Below are 14614 nucleotides of genomic sequence, written 5' to 3' on the forward strand. Positions count from 1 at the left end.
TTGTACCATTCTTTATTTAATAGTTGTAGTGGCTCTTTGGCAAAAGTGCGATATAAATCACAATAGATGAAATTAAATTTAAATTAAATGCATTTGGCGAGATTTAATTACATGGAAAAGTATGCCACTGGATGTAGCAACACATCCAGACCTTTCCTCATAGGATCGCCCCAAATCTATTGGATGCATCTGCCTCCATCACAAATGTTTTACTATTGTCTGGTTGAATAAAGACAAGAGCAGATCACAAGGCTACTTTAAGTTAATCAAAAGCATTCTGGGTTGCTTGGACCAATACAGACGACACATATTGTGTTGTGCGTTGGGTGAGAGACTGAGGCTCTGCTGAGTAGTCCTTTAATGAAGAGATGGTAAAAATTGGCGAACAACAAGCATTGTTGGACGTCTGTCACTGAATGAGGTTAGGGCCACTCCATAACTGCTAGGATTTTCTTCTGGTCCATTGGTACTCCATTGGGAGTGAATACTTACTCCACCTCTTGTACACTCAACTGGCGTTTCTTAAGTTTGGCATGCAAGCATTGATCTTTCAGTTACCATAGGACTTCTAGCACATGGTGTTGGTGTTTCATTAGAGCTTGTAAATAAATCAGGATATCTACAAAGGACACCACCAGGAGAACTGTAGCCACATCCTGAAACAGGTCTGAGATGACAGCTCATAGTGGCCGAACTTGGTCTTAAAGTCATTTTCCACTCGTTACCCTGATATATTTGGATCATGTCATAGCCACCCCGGAGATTCAACTTAGCAAACTATCGTGCAGTGTGTACTTGGTCAGTGAGATCAGGTATCAGAGGTAGTGGATCTCTATTCTTGATTGTAATGTTATTTAAGTCTCTGTATTCAATGTAATGCCATACAATACATCTGTGCCATGGCATGGGAGGTGGAGGTCCATATAAAGCCTTTTTTCATGGGATCTTCTGTGTAGTCTTTAAGTATTGCCTCTTCCTTCACCGTGCTGGAAAAGATCCTCCCATGAGGAATCGGTTGATCGGGCACAAGATTAATTGTTGGGTCATACGGTTGATAAGGTGGCAGTTTTTCAGCTTTGACCATCAAAACCCTGGTATTCATGTCGCAAACAATTTGCAAATCTAGTGTTGTTGTCATAATGGTGCAATCTGTGTTAAATTCGAACTGGTGACAGCTCAGTAAATGATTCCACTTGATGAAGCATCTCTCCATGGCTTTAGCCAGACATAGCTGATTCACCTTTGCTCAGCACCTCAGCATCTACCGTAGATGATGAGTGGGGCTTGCAAGGGAAGGTTTCCAGACCTGGTTTTGAACATTCTTCTGAATAGCATAAAGTGTGGTAGAAGAGGATTGCTGTGCTCAAAGAGGTTCTGAAACCTAGGGACAGCACAGAAAACTATTGTATCTCAACCACAATTTTCTGAGAGAGTATCTTGCACAGTCGAAGAATCTCATTGTCCTCCTGCTAGGTACATAAGGAGTGGTCTTCACGACTAGTTTCCTCCTAGTCACCTAAGGTGATGTAGGAGGTTATGAGATTGGCTGCTGTCCACATGGTGCACACACAGCACCACTTTACATGGCTGTGATTAAAAGTGCATGTGAAGATAACAACATGAAAACCAATGTTCTTCGCACAAATAAATATTTGTCACTTGAGAGAGTTATAACATCCTTGATTTGTTACAGTCTGAACATTTACCCACAGTATGTCTATATAGTAAGACTGCTGTCACTTGCTGTCACTCCGCCAACATTTCTGATGTGGGGAACAAGTTTGTAATACTTAATTTTTCTCTTTTTTTCAAAACAGGTGAGTCGTCCACATCCCAGTGATCATCCCCTCCTGATCTTGTATGTGATTGGTGGAGTAACCGCCTCAGAGGTCAAAATGGTAAAAGATCTGATATCTGCACAGAAGCCAAACATCCAGGTACCCATCTCTGAGTATTTGAATATGTGCATGTACATGTGAGATGTTATCTATGCAATCTTAACCTTGATATACTTATTCATACTTTCCGTCATAGACGAAGTAGCTCCCCATTGAATACATTATAAGAAAATAGAGCTGATTTTCCCACTGTTTTTCTTTTATGCACACACTCCCATTGATATGATATGAAATGGCATTTATAATGCGCCTACACCCAAGTGTTTCAAGGCGCGACAATGGCAGAAGAATCCCCCCAGCCCTCCACTGCCCAGATTTATGTTGTTGTGCTAAGCGGCCATAAGGGACCAGATCCCAGGCTTTCCAAGAACTGAGAGAACTTTTGTTGTGGGCCCCTTTGAACATTGACGAGACATGCTGATCTCTGAGTTCATCCTGTGACATCCGGCCAAATGACCATCCTGACTGACCATACTTTGTTGTTTCTATGCATATTGCTGCTCCATGAGAATTGATTTGGTTTGGTTTAAAGGGTTATTGGGAACCACATGTTCTGCCTGGCCTGTGTTTTATCTAACTAGACTTCATGACACCTTACATGCCCTTATATATCAGTATTTCCCCGGTTGTGGTGATGAGGCCACAGACTAGTGAAGAGGAAGGTTTGAAGGTTGATAGAGTTTACAACAAAACAGACCACGAGGGGGCCCACTTCCTGAGTATGTGGACTTGCACAGCAAAGGGTCTATTTCCTACGACCACATTCATAGCAAGGAAAATAGGTTGCACCTGTGGTGAATGTAGGGATAATTTGCCTGTACTTTGAACGGAATTTCTTGGCACACTTGCTAGTGAAATAGATCTCTCTCGGATAGGCCCTCAGGAATTTGTGAGCGGCAGTGGGTGAAAAAAAGTAGTTGGATAGTGAGTTGGTATAGTTTAACTGTATTCTGAGCTTAGCATGTTGTCTGGCTCTGTTGAATTTGAGGCACACTCATCCCATCTAAACCTGAGGGCTACCTTGACATTTGAAGCTGTGGTGGAACTGGTCTTGTGATCAAAAGACCATACGTTATACTTGTGTATCTGGTGTATAAGAGTGACGGAAAGCCTGGGATTCCGGTGGATGATCGTTAGGGGTGCTTGTGAATATTGCAAATGCTAGGGGAAAGGTGGCATTCTCTGCAGACACTGCAGGTGAGACAATGTTCTCAGAGAGGTATGGACATGCTACTTATGCCTCCTTAGAAATAAACTGACCTTCAAGGTTGTAGGTCTGGAGGCACAGACTTGCTTGCTGTCTGTCCTTTCTAGCAGATGTAACTGTTCCATTCATTTCATTATGGAAACGTGCTTTACTGATGAAACTGTTCTTATCTCAAGCCCAGTGAGCCTTAAAGACTACACATCCCATATACCTAACAGATGATTGGGGTGATGGAAGACTGGTGTGGGGAAAGGACCACCATGAGACAGAGAAAACATGGCATAAAGCGTTTTCCCTTTCCATGGTCGGTTGATGCCAGCAATAGAACTACATATCAGAAAAGTGGCTGAAAAGATGGAGAGAGGGGGAATCCTGATCGAGCTGTATTTCTGGGGAATGCTGGAAAGCCATGAAGAGACTGGGGATATATGCGACAGCCGGTAAAATAGCTCAGCGGGTTGAGCGCTCACTGCTGTGATATATGTGTGATCTGCAGGTCACAGGTTCAAATCCCGGCAAGGCCGACTCAGCCTTTCATCCTTCCGAGATCGATAAATGAGTACGATCTTCGGATGGTATGATAAATGTATGTAAATATGTTCTCTGTAAAGCGCTTTGGCTTAAGGCGCTATATAAATAACAAATCATTATCGTTAAATCATTATGTCAGAACGAGTGGGCGCCAATGAGCGCCAGAGGAGCACAATAGCCTGATGGCAGAGGACATTGCAATAATGAGAATGAGAGACCGAGAAGAAATGCCAGAGGCTGGGAAGATGCAGTGCCCCCCAGAGAGTTCCCTGACTTAGGTGTGTGAGTGACCAGAAGGAGAAATAGAAATTATGCATGAGCAGAGCCAAGAGTGAGGCGTGGACATGGATGGCAGCCTCTGTGGTAATGGATAATCGGCTAAAGACAGTGGGGTGTAGGTGAGGCGCCTTTGTCCAAAATCAATAGGGCATTTTAAAAAAAGCTCCAGAGGGCTGAGTTTTCTAGAAAGCCCAAAGCCCCATCAAGGTGTCGCGGATCCTTAGTTAAGAACCTACTGAAAAATGTGAGGACCTGGCTCAAGTACGTCAGCATGTGCGGCAAGAGTGGTTGATCAGGATTGGCTGAAGACACTGGTCTAGTTGCTGTGTGGCTCCTTCGCTGCAGCTTAATCATCCGCTGCCCACACTACACCTGCAGGTCACAAACTCCTACATGAAGCACATGTGGAAGAGTAGCTGCTAGGTTTGAGGCTGTCCAGTAACCATAGCACTTTGTGCAGAAGATGGAGCAGACAGCAGGAGCATGCCTGCATGGTAAATAGATTGTGATTTGTAAAGCTACCTACAAATTACAAGTGAATTCTTCATAACATCAGGCCAAAGGATTTCCTGAACGTAGCATGTGACAGTCAAACCTACAGGGTATAACTGAGAGACCCATCCCCAAAATGCTGCAGTGAGAGAACACTTACACTGAGCTCGACCGATGCTGAGACAAGTCTTTGCAAGCCCGGGCTGTAATAAGCTTTGAGGCTAAGATCTACTACAAGCACCAAGACCATACTATGGATGAGAAACTGGGTCAAGCCACCAACAACTGCCCCACCACTGCCAACACATGCAGCAGCAGTAGTAGTGATAGATAAGATGATAGCATTGATTCAGTCCAGTCCCATCACCAGTGCGACAAAAGATTTCAGAGGATTGATAAAAGACCACTCTGATGTACATTGTCCCTGCTGTTCAGGGAATATTCCCTTCATCGCTCTTTTCAGGGGAAATACTCTTCAGGACACTGACAAAGTGCTCACGCTTTTGTTTGATTATAGTCACTGGTCTGAAGTGAACTAAGTTTTGAAAGCTTCAGGACCATCCAGATTGACACCAGGTTACTGCACAGTTTGTTGCAAAGATTGGTGCTCGCATTTGTCACCTCATTCATCAGTCTAACCTCAGTCAGGTAAGTTCCTGATTTTTTGGTTTTGGGGGATCAGAACTCAAAGGGAACTAATTCACAAGGAAAAACAAATGTAAAGTGAGTCTGATTACCCCTCTTTCCAGAGCCCAAAGGTACGAGTGAAAAAAGTTTACAAACTAAACATATACGGTTTGTTAATGTAACAATGCATCATAGAAGCCAGTGTGGAACAGATACTCAAAAAATTAAATTTATTGCATGTTGTATATACTTAAAAACAGGACACAAAGTGCCACAGACAAAACGAATAACGTATTGCAAAAAATGATTCTGTTGGAAGGACATTTTACAAAAAACGTGCATTACACATAATAACACATCATGCGGGATAAGAGCAAAACAAGATATACACATTTGTGTCAACTTTGTTTGCATCAAAGCACCCACATATCATTTCTATGGGTAACTCGGATAAAATGTTGACATGTTTCGGCCTCGTTAGATTTAGACACTATCCCTAGTGTCTTTCATGCTTTCTTTTGGGCCATCTTCAGGACACAATTTCTTCCAAGTAGTCGTTCAATGACTCTAAACCCCACTTGATATCCAACTTGATATATTTCTACAAGGACAACTAAAACATTTACAACATGTCAGAAACATCGTACTGTTTGTCAAAGGTTCAAAAACACAGACATTTGGTGTAACACTCCCCAAAGCAAAGCAGGTCGACCAGACAGAAAACACAAAACCAATTGACACCCACAAGCCTCAAGACGTTGCAACAGAGGGCAGAGGAAGACAACCTGTTTTTTACTACAGATACATTATTCTTTACATGGCTGAATCATGGCAGTTCCAGCTTAATCTGGAGCTTCATTTTATTATAATAACTTGGGTTTTTTCAAGACAAACACAGCATCTTCTACTTTTTTGTGGTTTCTTAAAACAGATACATTTCTTATCTGCCTTCAATTTACATTCTGTAACTCAGTCTCAAACTTGCTATTGGTCATATCTATTACAAATAATCTATCTGTGTATGTGACTATATGTATTTGTTACCCAAAACAAGATATTAAATCCGAATTCAACACAGACTGGTTTACAAAATGAACCAAGCAGCTAATATTTTTAAACAAAGGACGAGTTTTAGCTCTGTACCAGGAAAAGGCTTACTTATATCCAGTCGATACGTCGAGTTCATGCACAGGTGTGCCGCTTGTTCATTTGAAAGGGCGACTGAGTGGAGCTTCACTTTGAGTCAAAGGGTGAAGCTCAGTAAAAAGACAGTGCCTGAACAGAGAGAGTAAGAGAGGCGAAAGTCATTATATGTTAGCGGTTTCCTAACATTAGGCTATGTATATCATCTTAACTAAACTCACACTTCAAGGGGTGAGTGATGATTTATCTTGATGAGTTTGATGTTCTGGGTCAAGCCGAGAACGAAACAAGACTTCTGGTGTTTTCGAAGCGTGAAAGTAAAAGGGGGGTCTGTGAGGGCAGCCGCAGCTCTATACGGGTGAAAAATGGAACAGAGACGCTGTAAAAACCTGTCCAATCCCAGGCTTCTCAAAATGCCCAATTCCATATGATGACATCCGTACCATCCTCTAATGAAGCTCTGCTCGATAATGTGTGTTCTGTGAAGGCCATCGCCGTTTAATAAGGAATGGGAAATCAGAGCAAGTTTAATTATGTAATCTTGTTTGCCATACAAATGATCCAAATTTAAATTCCCTATAGAAATCAGTCTGTGAACTGCACAGTGGCAGTGTATTAGTGAGGTGAGATGGGATGGACGCATACCTGTTTAACAAAATTAAAAAAAAAACATTCTCCCAGGTTGGATGGGTGTGTCTAAATAGTCTGTGCATTCTAAATTGATAACACTGCTTCCCTGGCCCAAACCTGCATGACTTACATGCAATGCATAACAGCCAACATTCAATTATATGCACAAGGTAGAAACCTACATTCCCACACTTACAATAGAGGGAAGAAATTCTGATTCCATAAATTGCTGGTATTATTGGAGAACGAATTCTGTTTCCACATATTACTACAATCATTGGTGAAAGCCAGGTTCTTTGTAAATGTAACTTTATCTGTAAATTTGAAGTGTTTTTAATGTAAAGAATATGAATACACTGTCCAATAGGTGGCAAAATTATTACGACTAGAATGCCTATTAAACATATAGAGATTTGATGATATAAATGGATTTTTGTGTGTGAGAAATAGTGAGATTCAAGCCGGCATGTTCTTTTCTGTTTTGTTCGGCCAAGCTCTCTGTGGTTGTGTAATATTGTTGTGACTTGCCCTACATAAAGCTAGGGGACCACATTTAATTAATATATTTAAATACATTTAAGTTTTGATCGAGTGGCCTGTTAATTCCCTAGACTAATAGCTAGATTGTGCCCTATGCCAGGCATGTGATAGTGTGGAGGCCCTGAATATTGGATGTTAGCTGCTTTGCATTAAAACAAAGTGAATGTTGGGAACATAAGAATGACTTTGTATCAAACATGTTTGTGATAGTATGCAATACACACTGGGTATGGTACTCATTTACTCTGGCAGAATACTCACCATGACAGTAAAATGTGTGCAAAGCACACGACATTTATAAAGCTTTGGGCAATTTCATTGTTTGTGTCTGGGCTGTCCTGGTGAGCGAGGGGCGACTTAAAGATGCTGCTTGTGGTTGAATATCACGCTGGACACACTCATGGGCCTAATTATAGGGAGGTACGGGGGTTAAGTTCCTGCCAACTTTCGTATCATGCCGTTTTGTCCCCCCCCATCATCAGGGCCGGGTGGCACATTATTTGCCATCGCATCAATTAAGTAAATGAACAGCACGAGCCAGGATGGGGCGCACAGTCAGGCTCGCTCTGTTTCATTACATAAAGCCACTGCCAGGATATTGACAAGAGGTTCATCAATTTGCCTCTAAGCATTTCCACTTTTACCCAAACCATTACAATTTCAATACCATCACATACCTACCTGATTGTGATGATTGAACCTGTCCTTGAAAATGGACCCGAGTTTGCAGGAGAGTCTGGAAAAAGTCAAAAGTTCTTATGTAGTTCCTGTCTTGCACCCTGTGTCATAATGCAGACCCTGCACCTCTACTCCCGCTCAACCACCAAAATTGAAGCGCTCTTGCCCTTTTCAGGCTTTTTCCTGTCGCTTCTGTGCCTTTCCAGAGGCATCTGCCAAGTGAGGTGAGAAGAGATCAGTTAGCCCGAGAAATGGATGGCTGTGTGTGGAGTTTGGAGAGGACACTGTTGCCATGGGAAAGACTCGAAGTGCATAAGCAGACAGAAGAGACCACTTGACTCGTATAAATTGAAGAACCTGCCGCAGAGATGTCCGGTTGTTGACTTCACGTGGGTGAGTGTGCATAGAATGCATGTGGACAGAGATCCCCTTTTCGCGTCTCTTGGGAAGACTGGGATGGTGAGAGAAGGCCAAGGGAAAAGTGGCCCATCTGCTTCGTTGGGCTTCAGTAGCCAGCAGGCCCTCTTGAATAACCACCCAGCAATCTGGTGACTTTCGGAAGAGCAGTGGTTACACAGCTGTGGCAAAGAGGATCGAAAACAGTGAGATCACTGTCTGCTAGGGTCTGAAATCTCATGGTTTTCCATGTTTTGAGATCAAGAAGGCAGTAAGACAACTGAGTGGCTTAATGCACCTGCTGCATGGTCAGGGTTTCCAGGCTAGGGCAGGCTTAACTCAGCCTTTTGGAGTTTTATGAATGTGCTAGCTTTCAGAGGTAAACCCCTTTGTTGAGGTTAAGCCATGAAAACGAGCAATAGAAGAGATTTCTTCCAAACATCACACCGCTCTTGCCTCTTGATAAGACTTCTACAGTCGAGTGACCCCAGTGGTGCAGGCCTTGCCACGTGTTCAGGCTGGCAGCACTTCCACCACGGCCGACGAGTGAGAGTGTCGCTTTCCGGATTCGCTTGCGCATCACAGACAGGAACTAGGAAACTCTTTCAGCGTCCCAGTTTCTGTCTGGAGGCGCGCAAGGCTAGCAAGTGCGACTGAGCTAGGTGTTAACTTGAGAGTGAGTGCACCATTTGAAAGCAGAGCAGGTACTTTTGTCTTTAATTGTGTTTATACATGTTTCACGGTGTGTAAGTTAAGTATCTTGGGGTATTTAGCGTCTAACCATTAGTTCCCAGATAAACACGAGTACACAACTAAGTTTTTCATCTTTGCCATTCATGTCCCGGTGTAAAACACTCATTTTGAGGCAGCCCCGCATTTCGTTTCACTCTCCCATTGATACAGCGTAGGGTCTGACATCGACAACCACTTTGAAGCAAGCAGAACACATTTGATTCAGTGATTACAGCACTTTAATTAGCCACCTTTTCATATTCACTACGAGGCAGGAATACCCACAAAGAGAAGCAAGGGGGCCATTCCCATCCCAAGATCGAAACACCACATTTTACAGCCAACTTTTGCAATAGGAATTGGAACAAGCATTGGCAATTCCAACAGTTTGGGCTTTCCCGTATGGGAAAGGCACTTGCCAGGCACTGCCATAGTGCTATTAACTGGCTATTCACCAGCCACCTTCAGCATGCTTGCAGGCCCTCATAGTTGTCAATGCAGTGAATTCTAAAGACACACTGTGGTGTTATAACCTTCATAAGACTGGCAGTCTTTAGAATTGAATTTTAAAGATACTCCACCAGTATTATGAAAATTATAACAGAACGTCAGCAAGGGACCCTTGTGGCATAGTAGTTTAGTGTTATGCCTCAGAGCCACCATCCTCCCTTCCTCCACCCTGCCGCTTTCCTTCAGTTGCCATGTCCCCTCCAACATTTTCAGCAAAGTTACTCCACTGCACGCATTGACACTTCAAAAGCACAGCATTCAGTGGACTCTCCAGGCGCAGGGAGCTTCCTCAAACTGAGCAGGTTTGAGCCTCGGGTCTCCACGGAACGGCACACCGGCAAGACACTTTTTGCTTGTTCCAGCCCAATTCCTTCCCGCATACAAAACAATCCCTGCAAAATATTAGCTGGCAAATAATGGGAAAACATGCCAAACGGAATGAGTACCACTTGATGGCAGAACATAGCAAATTGCGTGAATAGTTGGGCACATGATGGCAAAACATGTGGCGAGGGAGTGTTTGTGTGTGCATGTATGTATATATGCATACCTGCCGTAGGATGCAAGTATCGCGTATGTGGCGATGGCGTGATAACTCGGCTTTTGAGGGAAATACCTGGTGTTTTGTTAGCAATATCTTCTTTTCAATAGCTGAATAGTGTGTGGGTTCTTAACCTCTTGCGGCGGACCGTACATGGTTTTTAACAGCAATGCCTATTGTAGGATGAAAATAGTAGAGAATTCTGTGACAATCCCTGGCAATTGATATCAATATCAAGCAAACATTATGTTTGCCAAATGCTTATGCATTTCCAAAACACATGTCGTTGTCAAATGATTGATTGTTGTACAAGCTTTCATGGCTGTATAGGTGCCTTCTTCAGGGGGGTATAAGTCCCCCTTATCATCATAAATGTGGAAAGGGAATGCCGGCCTTATTTAAGTATTGATCGTTCTCCTTTTTCAAGGTTGTGTTTTATTTAGAGTTTCGTTAACTTCTGCTCCCGTTCACCCCTTCCCCCCAGCTTCCCCACTGAATCCCTTTGGGGCATTTTGTTTTTGGGAAAAGCATTCTGTAAGTGTTCTGGTCAGACGGCTTTGGGAGGCCTTATTTCTCTCAAATTAAGTCCCGAGCTTGCCCTCTGACATACACCAAGTCTCAAGGACAGAATTTTCAGTCAGTACACCTCTCGCAAACCTCCTCTGCACACTTCCCAGGGACCGCTAACACCTTTGCCATTGACTCCAGGATTAGTGAGTCGCACTCAGGCTATGCACACAAAAAGGGGCCGGACATTTCCTTCCTCTCTGAGATGGCACCCCCGGGGATTAATTCATCAGACAGACAGTAGCAGGGGCATCTATCCATTATCTTAAGTGCCAGCCATTAATAACCACTCTGAAACATTGTGGTATTCTGACACTTCGCCTGCATTCATTGGTATCTCATGAGGTTGTGACCCAGAGTGACAAGACTTCGGAAATGGCTGCCCTTATCAGTGGGGCTCAGTGCTAAGCCACAGACCCTCGTGCTCCGTCACCACAATGGAATTTCGGGAACTCAGGCGCGGCCTTTGCCACTGCCGGTGCTTCCCGTGTGTTGACTTTGCTGACCTGTGTCAATCACTTGGCTGCATTTTTTTGTCCTAGACGATCTTGCACGCTTAATATAATAAGGCAAAAAGTACTTAGTTGCCCGACAATTTGTGCACTTGTGGCCGCTGATTTTTGCTCTGGCTTTATTCACATTATCACAGCTCGTGGTTCTTCAGAGTAGTATGGGGCAGTCAGCTAATATCCAAAGGAGTGTTTTGTCCAGTCACATGATTTTAATAATGCAACAATGTTTTGCATGCAATTGTGTCCATGTTTTCTTTTTTAAACTTAATTTGTTTTGGTACTGTGTGGTGGATTAGCGACGTAATAGTATTGCTTATTCAGATTTACTCCTGGTTTAAATTATTTCTGAACTGAGGAACTCTCTCAAGGGTTAAGTGAGGGATAAATCAGAATGACTCATCACAACGTCTTTGTGGATAAGCCCCCTAAATTGCCAACATTGGAATGATCCGTTCCAGAGGTCCACCTGATGGACCTATTGGAGATTTTTTGCACCACCCGGTTTGGGCAGATCACAATCCCGGCACACACCATTGTGATGGTTCCTGTCAGAGTGCAACTCAGCGGGGAGCAACGAACAAGACGTCTGGGATGGAGGCACCAGAACGTGGGGAGTTCCCAAGGGGTTTACTGGTACAGTGGACGCTTGTGACAACGGATGGAACAGACCTGAGGACCATCAAGGTACCGGTCCACACCCGTAGCCCCAGAGAGTATCGCCACCATCTCATCCGAAATGGCATTGATCTGAAGACCTTGGACTTTGGAAACTCCCCAATCTCAGAGAGGGACATGGATCACCTGAGGGAGCAGATCAACCTGCACACCGACCGAGGCATTCTCAACAAGCTCCTGGGACATTGGCAAGGCCCATGGAGTGGAACATCCGATCTGGATGTCTAATGACACTCCCTTCAGGGAGCGGTCGCAACACCCTGGCCCAGGAGACTTGGAGGATGTACGCCCCCATCTGGATGATCTTCTGCAGGCAGGGATTATCCAGGAGTCCAGGATCCCCTTCTCTTCTCCCATTGTCGTCGCCCAGAAGAAAAATGGGGATGTCTGGATGTGCCTCGATTACTGTTGATTGAACAGCTGCACTATTCTGGACCAGTACACCACGCCCCGGGTGGACGAGGCACTGGACTGCCTGACTGGGAGTATGTTGTTTTCAGTCCTAGACTTGGGGAGTGGCTACTACCAGATCCTGATGCGGCCTCATGCTCAGCCGGATGATACAGCTGGACCCACATCATAGAAGGCGTTGTCTTCAGCAGCTGTCAGAGCTATCTGCCAGGCTGCGAGTCAGCAGGAACCAGACAGAGCCGGGAGCGTGGATTGCTTGGGATCCTCAGCTGAGACGGTACCCGACATCTACTGCAACATCACCAGTCTTGAGGTATCTGAGCTACCGCGTCTGACCCATCATGAGATCCCTATGTCACAGCTAGCAGATGCTGGCATCAGTCCTTTTCTGAAAGCCAAGACCACGGGAGCGCATTTGTCCAGAGAAGTCCTTCATGACCCAGAGCAAGCTAGAATGCTGAAGGAGTAGAAGACGCTCGTGCAGAAGGGTGGAATCCTGTACAAGGAAAGCAAAGTTGGAGACCGGCCACAGAGATTCTGCCAATCTCTATTGTATGCACTCCACGATCACCACAGACATATTGGCAGCGAAAAAACCTTCGAGTTGGTCTGCTCAAAGTCTTTCTGGCCCCGACTAGCAGCAGATGTCGAGTATTATTGCCAGCACTGTACCGCGTGTGTCACCAGGAAGACTGTGGCACGTCCTGCAGCCTATCTTCATCATCTGCAGAGTTCTGGGCCCATGGACCTAGTCTGCATTGACTTCCTCAAGCTGGAGATGGACAGGCGAGGAGTACAGAACATCCTGGTGGTGACGGACCACTTTACTCGTTATGTGCAGGTGTTTCCCGCCAAGGTTCAGCGTGCAACCAACATTGCCCGGGTATTGTGGGAAACCTACTTTGCGCACTACGGCTGATGGCCAGGATTCATTCCGACCAGGCACCAGACTTTAAATTTTATCCACAGTCATCAAGCAGATGTTAGAGCTAGTTGGCATCAAGACCCATACAACTCCATATCACCCTCAGGGGGATGCCCAAGTGCAGAGGTTTAATCATACCCTCTTGGCCATTCTGGGCACCCTAAGGCCTGAGGAGATGAACAGATGGATTCAGCATGTGGCTACCGTGACCCATGTGTACAACTGTACGAAGAATTATGCCACCGGGTTTACACAATTTTTTTTATGTTTGGAAGGGGCGCACTGGCTGCCTGTAGACCCGTGTTTTGGAGTGTCCGCAGACGGAACAGGCAGCGAGAACTAAGCCAGCTATGTTAAACAGCTCAAGCATCAACTGCAGCAGAGAAGATGGCAGAAAGGAACAAATGCTCCTATGACGCCAAGGGTAGGTTTCACGCTCTTCAACCTGCCGATCGTGTGTTGATCCACAGCCTTATTAAGACAGGATGCAACAAGCTAGCCGACAAGTGGGAGTCTCAGCTTTTCATCATAGAGCATCAGCTGGGAGACCTTCCTGTCTACTGACTGTGAGAGGAAGGACGGCCAAGGAATATCAAGACCTTGCACCCGAACCACCTGCTCCCAGTTGGGGATGAGGCTGAGCTGCCACCAGAGGTGACCGATGAAGAACCGACCAAGGGGCCCGGCGAAGAGACAGCAGCAAATCCTTTGAAGGCACAATCCTTGGAAGCTTCTCTAACTACTGAGGCCAAGAGAACATCAGAAGGTCAGTCAGAAGCCAGTGAAGATGCTGATGCCAAGAGGGATCAGTTGGGCGTCTACCCATACCAAGGGTTAGATCAGACACTAGTATGGGTCCCTACACCCATTGATCCAGTTCCCACTCCTAGGGAACCTAAACCCCATCCTCAGAGTATTACTTCAGAGGTTGTTCCCAATCCTGCTCCTATCACCCCTGCCACACTGAACGTGGTAGAGGAACCCTTACCCATTCCTCCACTGGAAGCTAGGCTCCCAGACTTGATGCAGAGTACTCCGTCAAGTGTGGGGGGAAAACCTACATGAGGCCCGGGATGCTCTGTGTCGTACCACCGGGGAGAGCAAACCTGTTATAAAATTAACATATGATACACTAGGGGTCTAGTGTGAGGTTTCAGTCCATTCCTCTCAGTTGTCCGTCCCTCCTTCTCTAGAGCAGATTCCTGGGAGTTCAGGGGTACTCTAAAAGGTGCCTGAGTTTCAGGGTACTGGCTGGTAACCAGTGGCCTGTCCTCATGGCTGGATAAATTCATTGATCAGGCCAAAGCTATCCTCAGGTCC

The 14614-nt window shown here is 45.1% G+C and overlaps 1 protein-coding gene across 1 annotated transcript in view; it reads left to right on the forward strand.

Moving 5' to 3' along the window:
• LOC138516490 (sec1 family domain-containing protein 2-like) overlaps positions 1–14614 on the forward strand; it is a 492588-nt gene that overhangs the window by 395466 nt on the left and 82508 nt on the right. Inside the window, exon 4 of the mRNA XM_069631659.1 lies at positions 1818–1937. Within this exon, the coding sequence (XP_069487760.1) occupies positions 1818–1937 (120 nt within the window). The remainder of the gene's footprint in view (positions 1–1817; positions 1938–14614) is intronic.

This window comes from Ambystoma mexicanum, chromosome 6q (assembly GCF_040938575.1).
Source record: "Ambystoma mexicanum isolate Mex_15411 chromosome 6q, UKY_AmexF1_1, whole genome shotgun sequence".
NCBI classification, from domain to species: Eukaryota; Metazoa; Chordata; class Amphibia; order Caudata; family Ambystomatidae; genus Ambystoma; species Ambystoma mexicanum.